General features: G+C 41.5%; 1 protein-coding gene across 3 annotated transcripts; it reads right to left on the bottom strand.

Annotated features, from left to right (window-relative positions):
* Nucleotides 1-4,761: 4,761 nt before the first annotated feature.
* Nucleotides 4,762-23,580, bottom strand: BEND3 (BEN domain containing 3). 3 transcript variants are annotated; one of them, XM_050315798.1, is made up of 4 exons: nt 23,403-23,580; nt 15,064-15,108; nt 14,456-14,676; nt 4,762-9,596 (listed from the first exon to the last, which is right to left on the bottom strand). In XM_050315798.1, exons 2-4 carry the CDS (start codon nt 15,095-15,097, stop codon nt 7,323-7,325), a joined length of 2,529 nt encoding a protein of 842 aa, XP_050171755.1. In that variant the 5' UTR covers nt 15,098-15,108; nt 23,403-23,580; the 3' UTR covers nt 4,762-7,322. The 3 variants fall into 3 exon arrangements, with proteins under 3 accessions (XP_050171755.1, XP_050171756.1, XP_050171757.1); XM_050315799.1 differs by lacking the exon at nt 23,403-23,580 and adding an exon at nt 22,157-22,501; XM_050315800.1 differs by lacking the exon at nt 23,403-23,580 and adding an exon at nt 17,825-17,841.
* Between the last annotated feature and the right edge of the window lie 1,061 nt (nt 23,581-24,641).

The raw sequence follows: 24,641 nt of genomic DNA, 5'->3' as shown, positions 1-24,641 counted from the left end.
GCCAAAATCTCAGATTTTTAGTGTTTGGGACAGCCTGCTGGAAACTAAAGTAGGTAAGAGCACAAGCAATCAAGATCTAGCCCTTTCTTAATGATGACAGAGACTTTTAATAAGAGCCTGTAATGACAGGACAAGGGACATTGGTTTTAAACCACAAGATGATAAATTTAGAATTTTTTTTTTTTTTTTTATGATGAAGGTGGTGAGACACTGAAACAGGTTGTCCAAAGAAATTGTGGATGCCCCATCCTTGGAAGTGTTCAAGGCCAGGTTGGATGGGGCTTTGAGCAACCTGGTCTAATGGAAGGTGTCCCTGCCTATGGCAGGGGGAGTTGAAAGGGTTGGAATTAGATGATCTTTAAAGGTCTCTTCCAGCACAAACCATTCTGTGATTCTATCTGCCACCAAAACCAGGTCTTCACTGACAGTGGAAGGTAGAAACAGGCTTTTATAGGTTTTAAGTGTTGATCCACTAGTGGTACGAGCAAAGGAAAAGAAAGGCAGACTTCCTAAGAAGTCTTGTGACACGTGAGACAACCCTCTGTGGTTTCAGGATTGAAATGGCTGGAGAGGGAACTGTACCCATGTGCTTCAAAATAGAAAGCTTCAGTCACAAGGCAGGGTGATCTCAGAGGAAAACTATGACAGGAGGAAGCTAAGTAGCTGTTCCGCTTGGCTATGTGGATCTGTCCTGGATAGGTTTCTCTACTGATCAGACATTTTTATTGGGGTCAGACACTGCTAGGCAGGTTGTGCTTGTTTCTGCAGCCTTTAAACATTGTGTGAGCTAAAACTGTGAGCTAAAGAAAGGCAAGGGTTGGTTACTGACTGAGCGAGTGGAGGCAGCATGCATTCTGGCAGGTGTAGGAACAGACAGCTTTTGCCAGACCTTCAGACAACTTTTAGACAAGGTGGGCTCAGACAGACTGTGTGCATGTAAAGCACATAGAAACTGATCTGGGAGTCAGCCGAGCATCTTCCTTTCATAAACCACGAATTTAACATTATGGAGTCCATCAATAACATGGTCAAGTGTCTGGTCAGATGACATGGTAAAATAGTAAGAAGTGATCAAACGAAAAATTTAATGATCTTTCCAAAACACAGAATCTGCCACTGGTCAACTACCAAACCTCCAGTCCCACTCTCCATGGAGTAGTGAGAGACACTCAAATGCCTTTACTCCTGCGAGTTCAGGTCACATACAGTGAATTGGATAAGTGATCACTGTTTCTGCCTTTCTCAGTCTGCATGGTGGAGGAACTATATGAAAGGACTCCTTCCTGGAGAGCTGAGGTCAAAGAGAGACTTGGATGCCTTGAGAAGTGACTGACAAGTTCACAGGAGGCTGCCCAGATGACTGTGCTGTCCAAGCCACCTCTGCATTAACCACAGACAAATCCAACCTCACGCTGCCTGTCAGGCATGGAGCCCAGAATGGCCAGCCTGTCTGTCCTCGCAGAGGGATGACCTGATCCAGATGACTGTGCCTTGTCCCATAAGAGGCAGGCACTCAGATGGTGGGTACAGGATCTCATTGTCACTGGCACAGCATGCAGCATTATCTGGCAGCTTTGTGTGTCTCACCCACTGCAGGAGCAACGCTACACACCTGCAGCACCTGCTGCACGTGGGACAGCCTGTGCTAAGGGAGCAGGGTGTGAGAGGGAAGGTGCCATGAAGGAATAGCAGGAAATTGCTCACACAGGAGTTGGACTTGGGTCTGGCAGAAGAGAGGAGGGGGTATACCCTTACTCCTCTGGCCACCCAAAATGGAAAATTCTTTTTTCATAGAACAGAAAAGCACCAAAGTGTTTCTGGTGTTTTATTTTGTTGTTGTTGTTTGGTTTTTTTTTTTTTTTTGTGTGTGTGTGTTTTTGTTTGCTTAGGGTTTTTTTTTGGTGTTTGTTTGGTTTGGTTTTTTGTCATTTTGTGTCTTAGTGTTGGGGTTTTTTTCCTTGGTGTTGTTTTTCTCCTGTAATGGCATGTCAGAAGAGGACAGTCTGCCTAAATCACGTACCAAATTACAGTGTTCAACAGCCTGTGCAGGCCAGTTGTGATGGTCTCTCTATGATGGCATGCCAGGGAAAGGAATGCAAAAGGGCTGTATGTGTAAGCCATGCAAATCTGAGTACTATTAAATTAATTGGTTTCCAGTGCTTCTGCAGGTAGACAAGCACTGCAACGAGGGAGACCCTGCTTTGTTCTAATTCTTGGAAAGAGGAGAGATAGGGAGCAAGAGAAACAAGGCCCATTACATGACATAATACCAAACTCTTAAGTTTTATACAAGGGGTCTGATTTCAAATGCAGGATGTGATCCTATTAAGTGACTCATTCCTACTGCTGACAGGTACCTTGGGATTTTCTTTTCACAGGAAGCATTTGTGGACCTTGCTAACAAACTACCTTAGGAGCTAACCAAAGCGGTACATTCCTGAAAGTGTAACGATTAAAGGAATATTTTGCCTTCCAGAGAAGTGAGCATTAATACAAAAGACTATAAAATGCCTCTGGAAACAACAACAAACAGTTGTTTTGCTATAATGAAGTTTGTGAAGGAAATTGGGAATGATTACTTGACATTTGTGCATGTGATATGTGTCTGTAGATACTAATTAGCTGATCTTCCTGCAGTCTTCAGTAACAACTTATTAACATCTATTAACATCAGTTTTAGTGTGATTGGACATGCAGTGATTTTGCCCATTTTATGACTAGGAAGTTCCACCTAATTTGAAAACAGAAATTAGGAAAACAGTTAAACAAACCAGGTTTGCTCTATTCACTTTTGTCTTGGGATGGAGGGGAAGGAAGGGAAGAAGAGGAGAAAGAACAGCTTTATTTCCCTTCTATTATTTCCCCCCTCCCATGGGAGGGAAAGTTCTTCTTTCCAAATTGTTAATCAGAGAAAAATGCTCAGTGGGGACCGCAGTTCCATGACAGAACACATGAGGAAATGGAGTAAGCAAGTGGTCTGCTTATGTCACAGGCTTTTACAGCCACTAGCTAGAAAAGACAGCATATAAAAAATTACAAAAATGAAAAAGGGTATGTTTAATAAAAAAAATACAATATATGCAAGGGCTAATCTCCTGCCAATCAGATGAGGTACATGGAAAATGTTAATGTGATGGAGTTTTGATTTCACAGGAGTCATCTGCTTCCAGCACTGGAACTGCCCAACCCAGGGCAGCTCATTCAGCGAGCACTCTGTCACATCTCACATAAATCCTGTTCTGAGAGGTCATCTCTCCTGCAGCAAAGATGGGTATTACGTGTTCTGTGAGACACTTCTGTAAGAAATTAAGACAATCGCTAGCAGTGAGAAGTTTAGATGGATGATTTTACAATGGAGGGAGCAAAATGAGGATTTCAAAAGCACTGTTACCACTAGAAATTTATCCATCTTAACATTTACTAGAACAAAAAAGTAGGTAGGAAAGGATGCAGAGAAACAAATGTGTATTTCTTACTTTTTCTGCCTTTCGTATGAAAGTCAATTTTAAAAGAGAGAATTAAAAGAGGAAACTAAACCATCACTTCATCTATTGACATTATCACTTCAAGTACACTTAAAAAGCAGCTTTCAGAATGTTCCTGAGGAACTGTGAGTCCACTGGCCCAGAGTTGCAGTCATAATGGAAAAATATCAGAAAGGCAAACCAAGGCAGTACAGAAATGTTGGCACTGATGGTGATAGAGTTTGTTTCACTTACTCAGAAAAACTGTAGACTTGTACCTGCCACACTTGTTCTTCCATAAATTTTAAGTGCAATCAAATAAAATGTGGTTGATAAGTAAGAACATTTGTCAGTTTATGCCCTGTCCTCAAAGCAAGCTGAAGACATTGAATTTTCCATCTGTTTCACATCCCTTTAATTAGTGAAACAAAATCTGAATAGAAGTAAATTATTAATAAAACCTGCATATTATTTTCTGGGCTTCTTGGGGATGCAGAATTCATGTTATCCCTTTCCAGCATGAAATTAGACATGGTGTGCCTTTTCAGAGCATTGAGCACACAATTCTGTTTCTTACTGCTATAACATGAATATCAAACAATAACTGAAAAGACACAAATGATAGATTTTAAAAAAATGAACCTAGAAATAAATCATATGCATTTTGAAGATACGGAAAAAACCCAGTCACAAACACGTCTTAGAATACGAAACATTACTGGCTGTGCTGCATCAGCACAACAAAGTGATTTCAAGTAAAGATTTGTCTCATTTGCTAACACGTTTGTTGTTGATTCTGTCAGCTGAACACAGTTAACAGGCAATGAACTGATGCATACTGCATCTCCCTTTTGATGTGCTGTTTTAAGTTTTTTACAGGTTTTTTTTAAGTCGTAGAAAATGCGTAAGATGCAAAAATCATTATGATACACTACGCTGTTTCTGTTAGAAAGCTTAGAAATGGGCTACTCAATACTTACTGAAAGCTGATATTCACCTTAACAGGGTTTACTGATGTGGTAGGTAGAAAGTAAAGCCCATCCATAAGTCAGAGCATGGCTACATATGTGCCAAACATTTCAATATCTAGCAACTCCCCTATCATAGCTTCACTTTCAAGGTTTATTCTTTTAAACAGAAAAAGTCTGAAAGAAAAATATTTTAGAATGGCTCCAGCAAACTGGGATGTTTTCATTTACGTATTTGTCTGACTAACTAAGGTTATCTCAGATCTTAGTAACAGACTTTACAGGGAAAAAATCCTGCTTGTACTCAATCAATCACCAGACAACATTCCCCTTGTATGAAAATAATATACCTTTAATTTATTTACAAGACTGACCAGCTGGATGAAGTGGCTGTACTTCAGATGCACTGCAAGAGCTTTTGTTAGTGAACTATGTCACTATTTATATGTCTGCATTTTCTTGGTATCAGTTATAAAACATACAATCAAATGAATCATGAAAGGGTTGTAAAGAGTGAGACAAAAGGAATGTACACAGCAATTAGAAGAGAGAAAAGTACAACAAAAATATTTTTATACTCACTTTCAAAAATGTCATTTTATGATGGGAAAATTGTTTTTTTCACTACTTTCTAGATAATATGAATGGACTGATTTTTTGACTTAATATCAACATGTGTAGTAAAAGCCAGTATGTCTCAAACTTGCATGCTAGCTAGTAACGTCTATAACTTGTATAAAAGTGTAATATATATTGAATTCTTCTGGGAGCTTTGACATCACTAAGTATTAAAACATGTATGACATTAAGATAAGAAAATATAATTGCATTTCTTACCTTTTGGCCAGCCATTTGCAACCACAAATCAAACAGTTGTTAATATCTTCTGTTATTTTGTATCTCCCATAAAAGTGCATGTAAAAAAAATTCACAGAGGTTCTAGGTAGCATACAAGAGAAAGTCTTGGTTTCTGATACATTCAATTTGCTAAATTTATGCACTAAAATGAACAGATGCAGACATTGTGGTATCAGTTCTTTATCTTTGGTAAATGGTTTCGATTTATTATAGCCATATTTGCTCTGATATTCATTTTGAGCATGGTCTGCTATTATTTAAACCAACAGGAAACATTTAAATGGATATAAACAGTATCAGTGTGTTATTTAGTACATTCATGACTTTCTTCATACATTCTTTAAGAATGTTACTACCATATGGGCAAAACGAGCAAATGCTACTACCTATGATTTACTCCTGAATTAATATAATACTTTTACTAATTCTTGCCACCAGGAAAAACATTTTGTTTTCCTTTTAAAGGGATCAGTATGAGTCTACAAACAATAAATTCTAAAAATCTGAAGTAAAAATATCAAGTATTTTGTAATTTCTTACAAATACTAAAATAGAAAATTACACTGGAACTGACTTAAAATTTGCTACTATGACCCATCTAAGTAAACAACAGAAAAGGACCACAAAGAACATCAACAATTACTCCAAGGTGTTCCAGTGATGGTCTGTAAGCAATCACTGTCTTTACTGTCTTAAAAATCCATGTTTGACTCTCTCTCACCATTTCTATCAATATTGAAAGAAAAAAAAAAAAAAGAAAGAGAAAACAGGTTTTAAAGCAGCACTCTCCAGTGACAAGTCATACAGCAAATTCACATTGGGTTCTGCGTGGTCTCTGTTACACTTGAACATATTAATGATGCAAACTTGACCGTACGAACCTAAGTTATACATACACAGTTATGTCTCCAAATAGCTACTAATTACACTAAAACAATTTGGCAAAGTGAGGGAGTTCGGTGTCCCTACACCCAAAATATCCAGATACTGCTGCATTCACCCAAAGAAGGAGTTACATTACCCCAGCTCATATGTTGGGACCCTGCAACACTGAGTTTCATCACAAAAACAAACTTTGCACATACTTTCTATATATGCAATTCAATATAAGCACACTGGAAACCTTTGGAATCGTGATTTTGATAGAAAGTAAGGTTATTTTTTTTAAGTTCTTGTTTCAGGTCTTTTTGTTGTTGTTGTTACTATTTTACAAACAAGTGATGGGAAGACATTGCATGGGTATAGACTTGAGTCTGTTCTGCTGGCTTTACTCAGATGAGCAATCCTCAGTCACTCCAGGCATTACACCAGACAAAACAGTAAAAGAAATCTCAGGGGCAGGATCAAGTTTGTGGTGTCAATATAAAAAAAAAAAAAATTCACATAGTGTCTATGCTCAACATCTCAATTCTTCAACAGTTAAAATTTTAGAAACAAAACCTGGGTAACAGTCAAAAATGCAAATGACACCATTCTGACCCATTCTCTGACACAGTATTATTACAGTACCTCAATAGTACCTCATGAAGAACAAAACAAATGTGAAGCTGCAGCTACTGTAGAAGCAAAGTCTAATATTCCAATGATTTTCAATGAACATGGCACTTTCAAATTTAAATTGTTTAGTTGACATTTCAAAATCCAAATTAACGATATTGTTTATAAGGTATAATGAAAAACTGCCCTTGAAGAGCACAACCATTAAAAAAAAAATTCTTTATTATTAGAAAGTGATAGAAAAAGAAGACGCAGAAATGGGGAGTGGAGTAATAGTTTCAATACACGTATTTGCACCAGTGAAAATCATGCTCTTAGTGAGTCATTGATAGCTCTGTCACTGATGGTCTTTACCCATGTACAAATGTAGTAAGCCACTTCCCACTGCTGCGGTGCCAACAGAGATGCAACACACACACTGAAACGCAACAAATTTAGTGCCTGACTGTCCCAGATGCTGAGCACCCTCAGCTTCCGACAGGTCCTTCAGTCTAAGCCAAAGCGTAATCTTGACAATAATTTAGTGGTCAAAGTCTTAGCAATTTAAGGAGCCTGTCACTTTTTTTGCTTTCTTTGCTTTTTTCAGTATATCACACTTTTTTCTGTTAGGTCGCCGGCATCTTTCATCAATGCTCGGTATACATTCATAATGCCATACTTCCTCCATTTTCTCCACAGGATAAACTGCCTCCACATAATGACGGATCAGTCTCAGTCTGATGGGATCAAGCTGTTTTTTATTACAAGCACCTGAATGGTTGTATTGCAGTCTCAGATTCTCTGGAGTAAAGAGTTCAGGAAAGAGTCTTACGAGAAGCCTGGCAGCAAAGTTGCCGACCGACAGGCTCTGCTGCACTATCTCTCTTACCTCCTTATCAGACAGTAAATACAGAGAAGGCACAGGGAAGTCTGGATTAGGAACAACAAGTTCATCAAGTGGTATCTTGCAAAAATCCTTGCTGCTTCTTTCCGGCGGCAGTGGCGGCCCTTCAAATTCTTCTCGAAACCTCTCAGGGTTTATTGCATAGGTGAGAAATTCCCTCCTGTCAGGCCCTGGCACGTGGATTTTCCGTTGCTGTTGGTATGAGCGCCTTTGCTCTGTGTCTCTTCGTCGACACCTCTCGTCAAGCTTCCCAACAAACTCCAATGTCCACACTCTGTCATTCTTTGCTCTAGGGTACAGTATCTGCACATAATGTCTAATTAATTTAATTCTAGTGGGATCGAGCTGTTTCTTGCCTAAAGATCCACTACAGTTGTATTGCTTTCGTAAGTTTTCATGAGTAAATAGTTCAGGAAACAAGAGAACAAGCAATCGAGAGGCAAAGTTGCCTATGGAAAGACTGCTTTCATATATGCTTTTAATCTGTTCTTTGTTCAGCAGGTAATCCGGGACAGGGACATCAAAATCGGGAGGGGGAAAGTCAAGTTTGTCAAAATCTATGGGTACAAGCCAAATTTTTTTTGACCGCCTGCCAGGTTTTTCATATTCAAAACTGTCTTCCACTTTTATGATTGATACATCATCTGGTAAACTAGAAGAATCGTAACAGTCATCTCTCATCTGATCACATTCACTTCCATCCATATACGTACTTTCAAGCTCATCATTTATTCGCTGAACACACTGCTGCAACCAGGCTTCTTCTTCTTGCACATCTGGAAAGTAAATTTCAGTGTACCTACGGATTATTTGAAGCCGATGAGGATCCAGCAGTTGTTTTCCAGACTCTCCAAAGCAGCTATACCTTTCAGCTAATTTTCTATGGTCGAAGAGTTCTGGAAACAGTCTATGTAACAAAAAAACAGAAAATTCCCCTGGTGAAGAAGCTTCATCTAAAAATTCATTGAGATCCTGAGCATCCAGCATGTAATCTGAGGCAATGACATTATTTCTGTCCAAGGATAAGGCTTCCTCCTGCTCTTTATCCTCCATAAAATGAGAGGATTCAACCTGCTCAGTCTCATAAAAATTGGATGATTGCACATTCTGCTGACTGTTTTCCATTTCCCTTTGAGCCCAAAATCTATTGAAAAAATCATTAACTTGAGGCAAACATTCCAACTGCCACACAGCTGTATTCTTCACAGAAGGATAACAAACTTCCACATAGTTACGGATAAGCTGCAGATGAAGAGATTCAAGTTTCCTTTTGTTGAGAAAGCCACATGCACTGCAGCTCCTGCCGAACTCATCGTCACTAAAGAGCTCTGGGAAGAGCTGCACTAGCAACCGGCAAGCCAGGTCTCCGCCTGACGTGCTTTGATCCATGATTTGTTTGAGTTCCGTAGAAGTCAGCTGGTACTCCGGGGGAGGCTTGAAGTCTGCAACAGACTCTGCTGGACTGACTTGCTTTTTAATTCTGCTAACCTCCAGAGACAACAGGTCAACTTTACTGTGAAGCTGAGTCATATTGGTATTGAGGGTGTTAAGTGTGTAAAACATTTTCTGTATCAAAGAATATATATTTGAGTCTGAATCTGCTGTGGCTGCTGCTACAGCAATGGCTGTGGCCGAGTCTCTTTTGCGTTGGTCGTTCAAAGTCCGAATTTGTGAGGGACTGCTGGGGTTGATTTTTTCAAACAACTCGTAAGAAGCAAATTGCTCTGCTCCTGGTGGGTTCTTCTTCTCTGTGATTTTGTGTGAGATGCCATAGAGAGGTTTTTTATAAGATGGAGTGATTATGTCACTGAAAGATTCTTCTTCAGAGAGCCATGTCACATTAGAATTCTTGTTCTTGTTTGGCTGCTCTGCATTTACCTGAGTGGGTGAGCCAGTATCTCTGTTCCTCATGTTTGAAAGGGAGCCCTTCAAATGAATAAACAATGTATTAGTAAGACTGCCTTAAAAATATTAGCTACAGATATGTGCCCCTTAAGCAGGCACTGTTACATAAATATGCAAAGTCAAACGTTCTTCAGGGGACTTGTGATAAACAATCAAAATTAGTAACTTCACTAGTAAAAATAAAAACACAGTAAAGTATTATTTAGGTTTTCTTTTTCTTTTCAGCTCATGGCCTTCTCCATGGAATAGAAACGCAGTAATAATTCTTAGTATTCTCTAACCAGAGCTCTAAATACTCTCCCAAATTAAGTATCATTAGGCTTCACCTTGCATATGAGGACCTTGGGCTGTAGAGAATTTGGGTGGCAACAAGTCAGCAACAGAGCCAAGAATAGCATCTAGATTTTCTGACTCCTAGTCCTGTGACCTTGCCACTGCCTCCAACAACTCCAACAAATGTTCCAGCACTCTCTTTATGGTAACTTTTAAAATGTCACAAAGGCTATAAAACACAAAAATGATGCTTATTCTCTTCTTTCTGATGTGAAAAGTTTATATAGAGCTTTTTAAAAAAATCTTTATAATGGCGCACAACTCCTAAACAAATTCTAAAAATTACTGAATTTTTAAAAGGTATTCTATTTAAATGATAAAAACTTACAGTGAAAAGTACCTTGGTATTATCTTTTTAAAAAGGAAGCCTAAGATTTCCTTATTTCTGAAATGCAGGGAATTTTAGACTCATGGGTTTCTAATTTCCTAAATTATTTATATAAAAACAGTAATAAGCTGTTAAAGAATTAATATTCTCAATAATTTGTAATTCTTCCTCATTGCTTGAAATGCCAAACACTGTCGCATCTCACAGCAAATATGCAGAGCTTGTTTCTTTTTATAAACATATAACTATTGCAAATAATTCTTAGGAAGTTATGCAGATACAACAGAATCAAAATCCAACATACATAATTCAAACATGAGCAAACACTCCCATATTTTAGAAAAGACTGTACTGAAACATTTTTCTTGGCTCGTTCTACAGAACATTAATTAGCTAAAAAACTACAGAATTTGCATTCAAGTATTAAAACACAGACTTGAGGTCTGAGCTGAGAGCCACAAGAAATTTGAAGTTCTAGTGAAGATCCCACTATGTCCTACAGTGAGGAACTTGAATTAAGGTTTCTTTCCGAAGAAAATAGACTGTAACTCATGAAATCAATGTGGTCCCCATGTGTACTCCCACTTGGCATCTACTTACTGCAGTGACAAATTGAATCTAATTACTTTTTAAATTCTAATGCAAGTATACTCAAAAGAGGCTCAGAAAGAACAAGCTCATTTCCACTCCAAGTTTAGAAACCAGCCCTCAATTAAATTGAAGCTATGCTTCCAAGTTCTGCTCTTACTCACATCATACAACCCTACATATGAAACCTTGTCTTTTCACATCCAAAGCTGTGTGGATGGAGAGATGATCAAATGAAGGCTGTCCCACTTGCAGTAAAGCACATTTGCTATGAAGACAGTGAGGAACCAGAGGCCTGTAACACCACCAATTATTAAACAGTGGCTTTTACCCCAGAGTGGTATGACACACTAACTAAAACAGCTCTTTGTGACTTGTAAAATAGCAGAACACAGACGAAATTGTGAGCAAACTGAGACCCACATTGCTCCCACCTAACTGTAGGCTCCTATTCTGGGACTGAAGTTATCATACACCTATACTTGTCAGTGGAAAAACAGTGGTATTTCCAGATGGTAACAGAGCTCCATCAAATAGACATTACCTGAGAGCAGCCCATGATAATGTCCACTGACAATAAACACAGTACTGCTTTCCAGTCAGACACCTAAACTGAATTACAAATTATTTTACTGTTTTAGATCAACAAAACAAAACACTTCTTACACTGAGACCTGCTACCTAAGTAGCTAGTTCTTCCACTAACACTCTTGTTAACAGAGAATATCCCAAATATTCCTTCACATACAGCGTATAACTCATTCAATTCCTATTCTGACAAATAGCTTTGCCGTGGGCCACCAGGTGTCTGTCAGTTCTCATCTAACCTCCTGCTGTTTATTTTCAATAATTAATTATATAATAAAACTTGGCAATGTGGGAGTAACTTCTATGAATGCACACCTCACACGCAATGTCAGGGCAAAGCAATATTAAAATGTCTATTAAAGAACACAAATTCATTGCCTGAAGTATCTTATTGAACTTTGACAGTGAGACTGTGAAAGTTTGCATTCTCAGTTTTGGATACGATGCTCTGGAGCTCAGGCTAAGAACTACAGCAGATCTTTGCTGCAATGGCATCAGAACTTCTGCCCTTCCACTGATGCAGCTCACAGTGTTTGGATCTGGTTCTGTGACAGATTTGGTTATCTATATTTGAGAAACACATCATCAGTGTTCGGCTAACAGAAAACAAAACATTTGGGCCTGTATTTAAGGATTGTTTACTTCAGATGCATTCTTATTTTCCTTCTTTTTGCTTTTAATTATCTTGTCTACAGTTTCCATCCAGGAACAGCACTACCCATACCATAAATACATAGCTGTTTGTAAATTCTCCAATTAAACCAGTAATTTATATTTTTAATTTGTTTTCTGTAACACTGATCTGTAAACATCCATGTGTTTCAGATAATACTACACCCATTTAAGATGATCAGTTCTCACGTACCATCAAAAAAGAAGCAAAGATATTGCTCTATGAGACTGAACATACACAAGATAGTGCTGCTTTTTCTACTGCAATTACACAGTAAGTTTTTATGTTCTAAACATTCTTTGAACATTTGCAAAAGGCAGTATTTTGGAAAGCATTGACCAATACAAGAAATTGGGAAACAGTCTCTCGCATTCTTTCTCAGAGTCCTAAGCCAAGTTTTAAAAGTTGCTTCATTATTGTTCTGTTCAGTGCTCAAGTACAGCTAATTTATGACCTTTAATATGCCTAATAAACAAAGTCTAAATATCTGTAAGAATACAGCACATAATATTCTAGTATGTAAATAAAGAAAAAAAAATATACGAGCGAGAAACATAGAAAAATTTTATCAAATACATAAGAACTTCAAAAAGTCTTGCCCATAAGTTTTTTAAACCTACAATCTTTTTTTTTAAAAGAAAATCGGAGAAAATTAATTTCTGTTTATACAGTGGCATTTAGAATTTTAAAAAAATGAAATGTCTTCAGATAGAAAATAATTTAGTAATACGATCACCAGCCCAATAAAAAATACAGCTCTGTTTGTATTATACATAGATGCCTATGCAATGTGTGGTAAAAATATACTACGAGCCCAACATTCTTGAAAATAATTAAGATTTTGTCCACTGTTTAAACAGAAATAGTTAATGAAGTCATCAATTAAAACAAAATATTGGTACTAAAAAAGTAATTAACTTAAAAAATGCTGTTAAGATTGAGGACTATTTCTGGTTTTATTTAACTAAACATGCTGATTCACTGGGGTCAGCCAAGAATGAATTTTCATCGTTATTACTGGGTCAATTGGTGATATTATAAATCCAAAGTTATAATTCATTTCAAATTAAACTAAAAAATTTATTAATGGCAAGCAGAAAACAGTAAAATACAAAGCAAGCACAGTTCAGAGACCATTATAAAGCTCTTTTAAGAATCTGAATGTAAGGAAACAATTGTAAAAAGAAAAAGATAAAGGAAAAGAAAGAAACCGTGTAATAAGATTAAAACCTACCTACCACAGGCATTCAGGGATAAAAACAGCCCTGAGAAGTCAGAGAGATGACAGTCAAGAAAAAGAAATACAGAGAGCTATGGCTAGAAAGGAGACATGAAATGTGCAAATACAACTGGCTAGGTAGCAGAACAGCAGAAAAGGATATGTGCATTAGAGTAGGTCACAAACTAAATATAACCCAGGGCCTGAAGTTATTCAAAAGAGGATGAATTTGAATCTAGGTTATTTTAATAAAGTGCTGAGTGTGGAAAACAGGAGGTCATTATACTGCTCTAGAGGGTGTCAGGAGAGATGTGACTATCTAACACTGGACACTACTCTTTCAGGACTCTCAAAAGGAGCAACAAAAATACAAAGTGTCTCCTGAAGAAGACCTGAAGAAAGAGAATTTTAGTCTTGGGCAGGAAGGGCTGAGGGTGGACAACATACATGAATTTTCCCACATGCAGAAGACTCTTCTAGGAACAGATGATCACTGCTCCCTCTACTAAAAAGAACAAGGACAAAAAGAAACTTGCTCAGTTGCAGCAAAGATTAATTAAAATCTCCCATTGCTAAAGAGATGAAACACTAAATCAGGGTAACAGAAGACACTGGGCATCTCCTTCATAGCTGGAGAAACATTTGGACTGCCACAAGTGGGATGCTGCACTAGAAAATGTAATACATTCCACTTTTGAAATGTTGAAGTCTTCTGCATTCCTGCATTTTTACCTTTCAAATAATATGCAAATTTATACTTCTCTCACTGACATTAAATCCAGGTCACAGAGGGGAAGAATTACGGCCCTGATTCTACCACTGAGGATCCAGCTGAAGGTCTGTGTGACATGAGAAGGATTGTAATCAGTCAAGCCCAGTTACTCCAAATCACTGCCTGCTCCTACTTCTCTGATGAACAACAAAAACATACTTCACATGAATGAATTACCCTATAACTGTATTTCACAAATATGATTGCTCCCATGTTATTTAGAGAATACCAGACGTGCAAACTGGCTTAAGATTAGCCATATTTGCATAAAATTCATTATCAATGCAAACCTAGTTAAAAGACTTGCATTTTACTTTAGCAATGAATTCAGCCTAAGAAATATGAACCGAAAAATCACAGTGATGTATAGAGAAATCACCTCTTGCGTAAAGCGTCTTTTCTTCACACTGGGTAAGGCATCTGGCTGGCCTCCTGAACCATCACAACCAACTGAGGTCTGTTTCCGTTTGTTGGAATCCTGCAGGCAAGTAACTGCACCATCCAGTGAGTGTTTCTCAGCAGATCTGGATGTTACTGAGCAGTCTAGAGCTTCATCTTCATTTTCTGTTTCTACTTTCACATTTTTTTTAGGAATTTTTACTGGAAAAAGAGAAGGTTTAGTAAAGATAAAGCACTCTCTCCAGAAAACCATGACACCCTTAATACAATCTTTTGTGGTTTGTTTCTTTTTATGAAAACATGTTTTGAAGAGCATCATCATTTTTTATGACTTTATGATATGTCAAAATGATTCAGTTTTCCAGTAAGTGACAGTTTCTTTCTTCCTTAAAGAAGAATCTAAAGCATAAAGGATGTCAAGTAGAAAATATAATGAATAATGAAGATAATGGTGTATTTTAGATAGCTTTTTAAGAAACATTAATGTAATTCATCTTGATCCATATTTATTCTTTATCAGATGACAAAGGTTTTAATTCAACAAGAGTTTTTGCCCGATAAAAAATTACACTGAGTATAATATCTTACCTTCATCATCATCAGTGATTTCAGCTGAATTCATCTTCTATCTCACTAAAAAAACCAAAACAAAAATATGAAAATAAATATCAGCATCTTCTGGAATCAGAAAATACATCTGTTCTTATAACTACTTTTCATCTAGAGGCCTTGGGCATTAACAGCCCACAGATAATTTCCAGTCTTTCCAGTCAGTATTTTTGTAGCAACTACCTATTTTCAGTAAATTTCATGGCCATCTCTAGAACTGTCAACATGCAAACTACATTGCAGACAACAGACAGCAGTCAGGAAAATATTTCAAATCCTACTTATTTTTCTGCTATGGAGAAAAGTGGAAGTCATTCTAACCTCCTCTATAAAGTACCTTGGCAGTATATAAATGGAAGTTAACTGTATTAAACTCTCCATCCTGTACAAAGTCACTTCTTCTTATTACAGTCAAATGTTTTCATATTGTCATTGTGGGTAACACAAAGTCATCATAAAAAGAAAACTCATCATAAACTGTAATACACATGGCTAGAGTAACTTTTCATTTAAAAATCTTTGATCTTTAGATGCGGATTGCATCAACTCAAGCAAAACAATGCAGATAAATCTACAATGAGTCCTTTTTTTCTACCAGCCTCTAAAAAATGTAAGTATTTCTTGCAAGGAAAAACAAATATACATATTATGCTAGCATGATTTTAGCATTACTTCTCACATGAAAAACTCAGCTGTACTTCTATTTACTTGAACACTAATTTTGCAAGTTACTTGGCTTCAAACATCAATCTCTGAACACGTTCCTGAAAGATATTCTAAATCTCTGGAGATCTACAACACAAACAACTTAATCAGATCTCACTGACCCTTACAGGGCATGCAGATGCAAACTGACACTCTCAACTGTTAAACTGGTGACTGGTGAACTGTCACGCTCTGCTCATGTTCATCTACACAGTGTTATGTTTACTTGGCCCCACAATATTACTACTTTACAAGTGCAAGTGAATAAAACCAGTCAATCAAAAGTGTACATACAGCCCAGGACTGGGAATTTTAATGAAATTTAAAAGAGATGGGGAGAAAAAGAGAATCTGTTATGGAAGAAAAAAAAGTCTGTACGCTCTCCTGAACGATGTTGAATGACATTTTTTTTTTAAAAATCTCAAGATACTGTTAAAGACCTCTGTAAACACTTGAATGCTGCATAGATATGAATTTTAATTTGTCAGCAATTGATGGCTGTAATGGCAAGTATGAGGTCCTATTTTGGATTAGATTTTGTATGATTGCACTACAATGGGTAGCACCCACACAAAAGATGTATAGAGTTACAAAACCAGCTCATAGTGGGCCACCCTAGAAGCCAAAATACTCTTTGATGTGCTGATCTTCCACAGGGCCCCCATATAAAGCCTTGAAAAGGGCATCCTCAAGGGACATGTAATTGTCTTCATCATCATGTATAAAAATAAGTCTCTCTTGCTTGGACAGAGCTACTACAAACCCCTCAGACATCTATTCCTTTTACCACCATAATCCCCTATTTCACAATTTACATTTATTAATTGATCTGTATACAAATTATGACAACTTAACAGTACAATAATCACATCACTTTAACTTTGCAAACTCTGTAGAGACATAACAGCATGAAACTTAAGTGGCCCACACCAATTTCTAAACCACCTGATAAGCACTGGTATGGGTTAATACCGAGTCTTACTTACTGAACAATATTTATGAATTTAAACACAGCCACTACAGCTCTTTATGAAAAATCCTACAGCAGTGTACTTTGTACAGCACCATCAAAAAGCTATGCTGGACCTTAAGAAAAGCACAACATACTAACTGCTCATATTTGCCCTGATATCCTAGACACATTGATACTCAGCATCTAGACCTTTCTTGCACTTTTCCATCCTGCACTAGGCTTAGCCCTGAGGGCTGTGGTACAAGACCAACATGTGCCAGTGCTCAAGGAGTGCAACACCCAGTCTTTTGGTGAGGGCCTGAGGTGACAGCAAGCAAATCCACTGCTACCACTAAAGAATATTCTATAATGGAAAGCTAAATAGTTTTCCAGATAATCCTAGGCTGATGTATCAGAGCAAAACACTAAAAAATGTTAAACGCAGAGCCAGAAGGGCTACAAAGGTGGCAGCGCATAGAATAACATTAAATATTTAGGAGGGTATATATGGAATTATATTTTCTTTCTAACTCCTGCTATTATTGCTATTTAAATAGGAAAAATGCTTAAGAAGAATTCCTCTCAGAGAATACAATCAAACTGGAAGGAGAAGAAAAATGAGGGTCTGAAGAGCTACTCTACAGAACTGGAAAAAAGTGAAAACCAAAGCATATACCCTGGTTAACAGTTAACTTTCTGAAGGAGGCAACATCAGGAAGATCGAAGCTATCCTGAACTCAGGTCAAATAACATTAAGTCAAAATGTTGTTTCACGAATTTGAAGCACGATGTTATTACTTTTTATTTAAAAACTGTCAGAATACAATTAAAGCAAACCGTCAAAACCAGTATCAGAACCAATGAGGCCTAAAAAGATGGGGTTTCATACCTGAACTCTTTGGTGCCAAAAAAAGCACAAGCTCCAACTTTTTCCCTTTTAGGAGACCTAGTAATGCCTGTCTCCTTATCTAGTTTCCTGTCTTCTTTGTGAGATTTGTAAGAACTCGTGTATTATGAGAAAAAGAAGCACATATAACAGCCTCTGTCAAGAGACAGGATTCAATTGCCTCTTGGATTTCCTACCTCACAGCCCCACCTGCTCCCTCAGTGAAGCATGGGTGCCCACCTTAACCTGAATCTTCTTGATAAACTGCAAAAAAAAAAAAAAAAACACCTCACTTTTTTTTTTTTTAGTTACTTTCCTTGTGATTCAGAGAGGCAAGGGGTAAGGCAACTAACCAGGCCCAGCTAAGGAGTATGCACAAGGGTTGGGATGGAAAAGAAGAATTAAAATCTCTCCATATACCAGCAAGCCACTGGCTTGATTCAAACATTTAATCACAGAATAACAGCATATTCTGAGTTGGAAGGGCCCCACAAGGATCATTGAGTCCAACTCTCAAGTGATGGCCCATATAGGGATTGAATCCACAGCCTTGGTGTTATTAGCACCAGGATCTAACCAACTGAGTCAATCTCAGGGGCAATGAAACCTGACTTATCTATCATACCACCATCTTGCTTCAAATTTGGGTCACAATAGATCCACCAGTGAGTAGTGAAGGGACACAGACGTATCAACAGAGCAATTGCTTCCATAGGAAATTAGGGTTTATGAGAAGAGGGAAAGTCTGAGTCTCTGCCTGAGCATGTCCATGCACGTATGCCTGTCTGTGTAAGGTTAACAGTAATTTTGTTGATTGTTTAAAGTTCACTAAAGATAAAACATTTCAGATTCTTTAAAATACTTTCTGCTGTGCATCAGTACTTATGAATAATAATTATTGCCTCTTTAAAAGAGGTATCAGTGTAAAACTTGTTTTGAGGTAGCACTGTGGCCCAGAATAAGCAAAGCTGGACTAACAAAAGACCTAAAAGATCTTGGGGCAAAGTACTGCAAAAAACAATTGAGTAAGAAATCCGTACAGTAAAGCAAACACCTGGCAGTTGTTCTTTGTCATGTTAAGTATACAAAACATATTTCAATCTTTTTTCAAAACAGTAGATAAACATACTTATCACCCTCAGCCTAATAATGACTCAATGCTATCTAGAGGACAGCAGTCACCTAGTTCTAGGAAAGTGTGAACACTCTGTGCTGAAGTGGGGAGACCAGGCCTGCAACTGTGACTGGCAGAGCAAACAGCCTTGGCAGCTTTTTCTTCCTACGATACAGACAGATGCTGCAGTACATCCTATTTTCTGATGAATCCTCTAGAAGGAGGATTCCAAAACACACCAAACACCTACGACAGTAATTATATCAATAACCAGATCCAAGGAGGTAAAGGAAAGAAAGTAGAGTCCCAGTACAGCCTGGCTGTCACTATTTGCTGAATTTCCTTCCCAAAAATCATGCTCTCCACAGATCCTGCTCTCCCTTCTCATCAGATTAGACAATGAACAAGATAGCTCAGGGAAGGGACTTAACACTCCCTACTTCCATTACTCTTGCTCAGATACGTGCCTCTAGGCAAAAAACTTACCAGGTTTTGACACTTAATTGCATCATTGTATCATTTTGGTAACAACATTCAACACTGAAATGGTATTACCATGGTTAACAGAGAAGTTCAAACAGAGAAGTTCAAAGAAGTTCAACGCTGCAAGTTCCAAAGCACAGAACTCCTTAAAAACGAGGTTTTGGAATGTTTGTGCATTTACTGAAAACTACCATCCTGACGCTGCTTTTGCGAGTAAAAAATGAGATCCATTTATTAAAAATGCGCCTACCTGAAATATGCATTGAAGTCTTAAGGATTTAAAGCACTTGGGTACAAAAGACTTTACGATAAGGCAGCAAACTGCAACCCATAGTGTAACTGTATTTCAGTCTCATATAATTTAGTATAATGCATACTGGTACTTAAAAATAGCATAGAAGTGTACCTAGTTCTTCATCTATAAACCAAAACTGAATCACAAGCCTAAGTTAAATCATCCCATAATGTGCATTCTCCTCCTGTTTCCCATCCAACAATTACCAATGCATTGGCCTCAGAGGATGCTTTCTCACCCTGTCTTATGATTGTGACCATTGTAAAAGCACAATGCAAAGAGAAAAGATCTTTCTGGTAATGCAAGATGAAGGCAGCTCTCTGCCTTTGCAATAATTTTTAAAGAAAGCCCGACTGATCACTCTCAAGTCCCGACTTAAAAAACAAACAAACAAATTCCACTAGAAAAAAAAATTGCTGCTTTGCTCTTTGTAACTACAGGAGTAACTTTAGTCTTTGAGCTCCCATATTTAATGTACTGAGTCCTGACAACTGAAACAAACAGTGTGAAAGCCATACAGAAAAGTATAAAAATGTACACATGCTGTATGTGAAAAGTAATTCTGATTTTGTAACACTTGTTACTTGTTTCTGAAGAGGTGAACTGTTCTTTACATTTCAGGCAGAAGTTAAGACCTATATGTTTGTTAATAACATCAAATATGTGTTTAATAGCATATGCAGAATAAACTGCTCAATTTCCTTGCTTTCAGCATGCAGTAAAAGATACAAGATACATCCCTTAAAGCACAAGTAACTTATGAAATAAATAAATGACAGAAACACCAAAGAAAGCTGATCTTTTAAGGAGATAACACTGACTAAATTTTACAAGATGTATACACTGAACTGCTGTTGAACAGCCAAAAGTAGCATCTCTCTTACACAAGTCATCCTGCAACAGGAGTTTATCACAAAACTGCAATGGTATTACACTACGTAATTAGAGTGTGGTTTACCCAGAGCCAACCAAAAGTATTGTACACATATTCATTCTCAGCAAATGAAAATGATGCAGCAGTTAGACTCTCAGCAGACAGTCAAATGTCTCAAGTCCTGCTCCCCATCTCTGGGTCTCTGCCTGTATTTCATAAGAAATGCCCACTGGATAAACCACACAAAGCGACCAGTGCTTCCCAAGCGAAGCCCACAGCCTTGAAAGCTGGTGTGGGTAGGTGGAAGTAGCCCTGTTCCATGGAGCAGGTGAGCAAAGAGCTCACCTGGCAACAGTATGAAATTCTGTTCCTCGTGATGCTTTAGAAGAACGATTCCTACGTAAGAGTTTGAAATAATGAGAGGAAGAAACCATTCTCAACACCCGGCCCCTGCAGTCCCAGAGGCAAAAAGGACTGGAGGTACGTGCCCTTTGCTCAGGCTGCCTAGGAGCTGCCTCCTGTTCAGGGTGCGTGCTGCTTTCCAGGCTGTCTCTTGGAAAGCTCTCCTGCTGGGCTAGAGAACTGTGAGTTCTGGGTTCTGCTTTGGGAGGCAAGTAATCTGCATCTTTTACTTCCTAGTTGTAGCACTGGGTTCAATAATTTCAATATTGCAATTATCCTCGGGGTACATTTGGTTCCTCCAATTTGTAAAAAACAATGCAACTCAAATTCAATTCAACTGAATTACACATAAATACTACTCCAAGACTGAGCCAGAAAATGTATTTTTTAGAGGCAATATTGCCTTTTGTTCAGGTACTGGTCAACGATTTGACCTTAAATATTACACAATTTTTACAAGGCCTTACAAATTTTGAAGAGGTAGAAGGTTGAAGAAGTCTGACACCTGAAAGCACATTTATAAAAAAAAAAAACAAAACAAAACCAAAACAACAGAACAGATTACTGATTTCAAATTGACTACCCATCTTAAATAAACTGTGAAATAAAATGTTTCCTTGGTTAACTGAACAATGAGTAAAATGCAACTATACAATATAAAGAACACTAAAAGCAGATGCTTTCTATTCTATCCATTTTGAGGTATTAGGGTGCTGCTAGTAAGTGACCCAATAGTGCGGTTTTTGAGTAAAATTTATTCTTGACATCTAGTACTGACACTTGAAATATTAAATACCTTAGGAAACAACATTCTAACATTACAAACATGTTCTGACTACAAATACATGTATAACAAGTCCTAAAACTATGAAAAATATTTTTAAAGAACCAGCAGATGTTGGAAGCACTACTCTTATGGACGATAAAAACGCCTATATTTTACATAGTTTGAAAACTTCCTTTGCTGCCCTGGGGAATAGGACAGGAAGCCTCAAGCCTCCACTGAAGCCAGCCTGCAGCAAGGGCATTTTGCCAATAGGACTTAGAGGGCATGTTCTTAATTTGGGTCTTTTAGATTTTGTTTTCTTCAATACTTTCCTCTCTCCTGTCTCCTTCTTTGCTTTTATTCTAAAATCCTGTGCAGATAATTTAGAATTTCCTCTAAACTGCATTCAACTTTCCTTCATTTTTATCCACTGGACTTACCTAAGCTATGAAAACACTTAGCAAAGACAAAAATTTTAGTTGGTCCAACGCTGAGTTTGATTTAGCAGGAGAGAAGATCAAAATGTATTAACATATACTGGTAATTAATTGTTTTATTAGATGCAATCATTCAAGTAAATTCATTATCTGATTACCAGGTATTGGCCAGAAGCAGGGAAAAGGTTTTTCTTTCCCTGTTTAAACGTCTCTGTCCCAAGGGTCAGGCATACACTGCGTTTATAGGTGGCAGCGACAAACCCTACTTGCACTTCAATCCAAAAAGCTCTGGGACTGCGTCAACGCTATGTGGAAGCCGTCACATGGCTGCTGGCCTGTCGCCGGCTCGCATTCTGCTGGTTCAGAGTTTGTTCCCTTCTATTTACAAAAGGTTGTGTGGACACACCGCGGGGAAAAGTAGGGTAGAGGCAGGGGGTGATCTGGGATGGGACAGCGGGCGATGACCCGGGTAAAAGCAGTGGGCGGTGATGTGGGCAGGGTTAGCGGGCAATGATGAGGGCAGGGGCGGCGGGAGGCGATCTGGGTGCAGGCAGCGAGCGGTGACCCGGGCAGGAGCAGCGGGAGGTGCTCAGGACAGGGGCGGCAGTTCCCCCGCAGTGCCCTTCCCCGGCCCCTCAGCGCGTGACCCACCCCGACTCCACACGGATTCCAGCAGGACCGCGCGCCCCGGGACGGCAGCGCCGCTCCCGCGGAGCGCTCGCGCGGGGCCGGCGGCCCGTGCCGGGTCCGGGGGGCGCGTGCCGGTGCCCGGCGGTGCCCGCGCGGCCGGGGCTCCCCCCCGCGCGCGCTGAGGGGCGGCGGAGCGGCCGCCACGTGGGAGCGGCGCGCGCGGCGTCGGTGGCGGCGCGGAGGCCCCGCCCGGGGGCGGGCGCTGCGGCGGGGGACGCCCCGCGCGCCCCGCACGCGGCGCGGCCGCGGCCGCTTCCGCGGTCAGACCCACGAGCCCGAGGCGGCGGCGGCGGCGGTTGGTGCTTCCGGTCCGATCCCTGCCCGGGCGGATCTATGTGGCCGGCGCGCGGAGGGGGGGCGGGAGGAAGGGGGTAAGGTGAGGCTGGAGGTGACGGCGCCGTGACCGTTCCACTCTGCTCCCCGCTCCCCGTCCTCCCCCTGCCCAGCCCCGCAGATGGAGGCACCCGGGCCGGACGCGCGCGACCCGCGCCGCCGCCGCTCGGAGCTGCGAACAAAGAGCCCCCGCCCGCCCGCCCGCCCCCGGCAGCGCGGCCCCGGCCCGCGGGCGGCCGGGGAGGGGCCGGCCCCGCGCCTCCCGCGCCCCCGCTCGGCCCCCCTCCCCGGTCTTCCCCACCCGCCGGGGCGGCGCTCCCCGCTCGCCGTGGGGTGCGTGGAGCGGCGCCCGTCCCCGCCAGCGGCGGCAGCGGGACTTACCTCGGCTCCGCGCGGGGCCACGGGAGCCCCGGGGCGGCGGGGGCGGCTGGAGCGGCCGCCGCTGGTGCCCGCGCTTCCCCCCCGCTCTTTGTGTGCGAGGGTCCGCGCGCTGCGCTCTCGCGTGACGTGACGGGACCGTGTGTCATTTCCGCACAAGGACACCGAGCCCCGACCCGCCGCGGCCAGCGCCACCCGCCGCCCCGGGGCAGGGGCAGGGGCGGGAGGAGGGAGGGAGGGGAGAGCGGCCCGCTCCTCCCCCTCCCCTGCTCCCCACCCCCGCCCTCCCCGGCGCTGCCACTGGGAACGCGCGCGGTTCCCACTGGAGTCCCCGCGCGCCCCCGCCCCCGCGCCGCGCGCGCTCCGCCGCCCACTCGGCGCCGCGCGGGCAGAGCCCCCACCGCTGGGGGGGCCGCGCGCCCGCTCCGCGACACGCCCTCCCCGCGCCCGCACGTGGGGCCGCCACCGCTCGGAGACACGGCCCCGCGTGACGGGACCGGGACCGGACGCGGGGACCGCCGGGCACGGGGCGCGCTCGCCGCGTGGAGAGCGCGCGCCTCCCCCCCCGCCCCAGCCGGCTCGCGCGGCCGGGCCGCTCCGCGCGGTGTCGCGTGGACGCGGCGCGCGGAGTCCGGTGGCGGGCCGCGCACGTGCGCGCGCGGGGGAGACGAGCGGCCGCGTGCCCACGGCAGGTGACGAGAGGTGGCGGCGAGCACGTGGCCGCACGCGGGCCCGCATCGCCCGCGCGCTCCGGACACCCACCCGCCCACGCGCGTCCCGCCAGCACCCGGCCCGGGCACGAGCGGGGCATCCGCGACATCCACAGGCAGCGCCAGCTCCGGCCGGGCCGGCGGACGGACCGCTCGGCGCCTCCCCAGCCCCCGGCCGCGGGCGCACCGCTGTGGAGCCCGCACATCCTTCTCCATGCCGGCTGTCCGCGGGTCACCCCGGGGCAGCCCCGCGGGCGGAGCTGGGGGGACGCGCCGAGGGTCCCCCGCACACGCCGGCCGTGACACCCGCACGCAGCCCCTGCCCGCACCGGGAGGCTGCGGCCCCCGGAGCTGCCGGCGCTGCCCGGAGCTGGCGGCACCCGTGGGAGCGCTGCCCGCCCGCCTTTGTGTGACCTTAACGAGGGTTTCTCTACTTATCGCCAAGTAGGAAAGGCCGGTGTTTGGTGCCGCTTTAGGCTTAAGCCTGTACTTTAAAAAAAAAAAAAGAAAAAAAGTAAGTTGGTTTAATTCA

Source organism: Myiozetetes cayanensis, unplaced genomic scaffold, assembly GCF_022539395.1.
Source record: "Myiozetetes cayanensis isolate MyiCay16 unplaced genomic scaffold, myiCay2020 scf2-11, whole genome shotgun sequence".
NCBI lineage: Eukaryota > Metazoa > Chordata > Aves > Passeriformes > Tyrannidae > Myiozetetes > Myiozetetes cayanensis.
This window is presented reverse-complemented; position numbering and strand designations above follow the sequence as displayed.

What these genes read in the sequence shown, in the direction of transcription:
- BEND3 (XM_050315798.1), bottom strand. Translation starts at nt 15,097, where the DNA reads ATGAATTCAGCTGAAATCACTGATGATGATGAAG. An exon ending in AATCACTGATGATGATGAAG is followed by an intron (nt 14,677 to 15,063) that starts GTAAGATATTAT and finishes CTCTTTTTCCAG; the next exon opens with TAAAAATTCCTAAAAAAAAT. An exon ending in AAAGACGCTTTACGCAAGAG is followed by an intron (nt 9,597 to 14,455) that starts GTGATTTCTCTA and finishes ATTCATTTGAAG; the next exon opens with GGCTCCCTTTCAAACATGAG.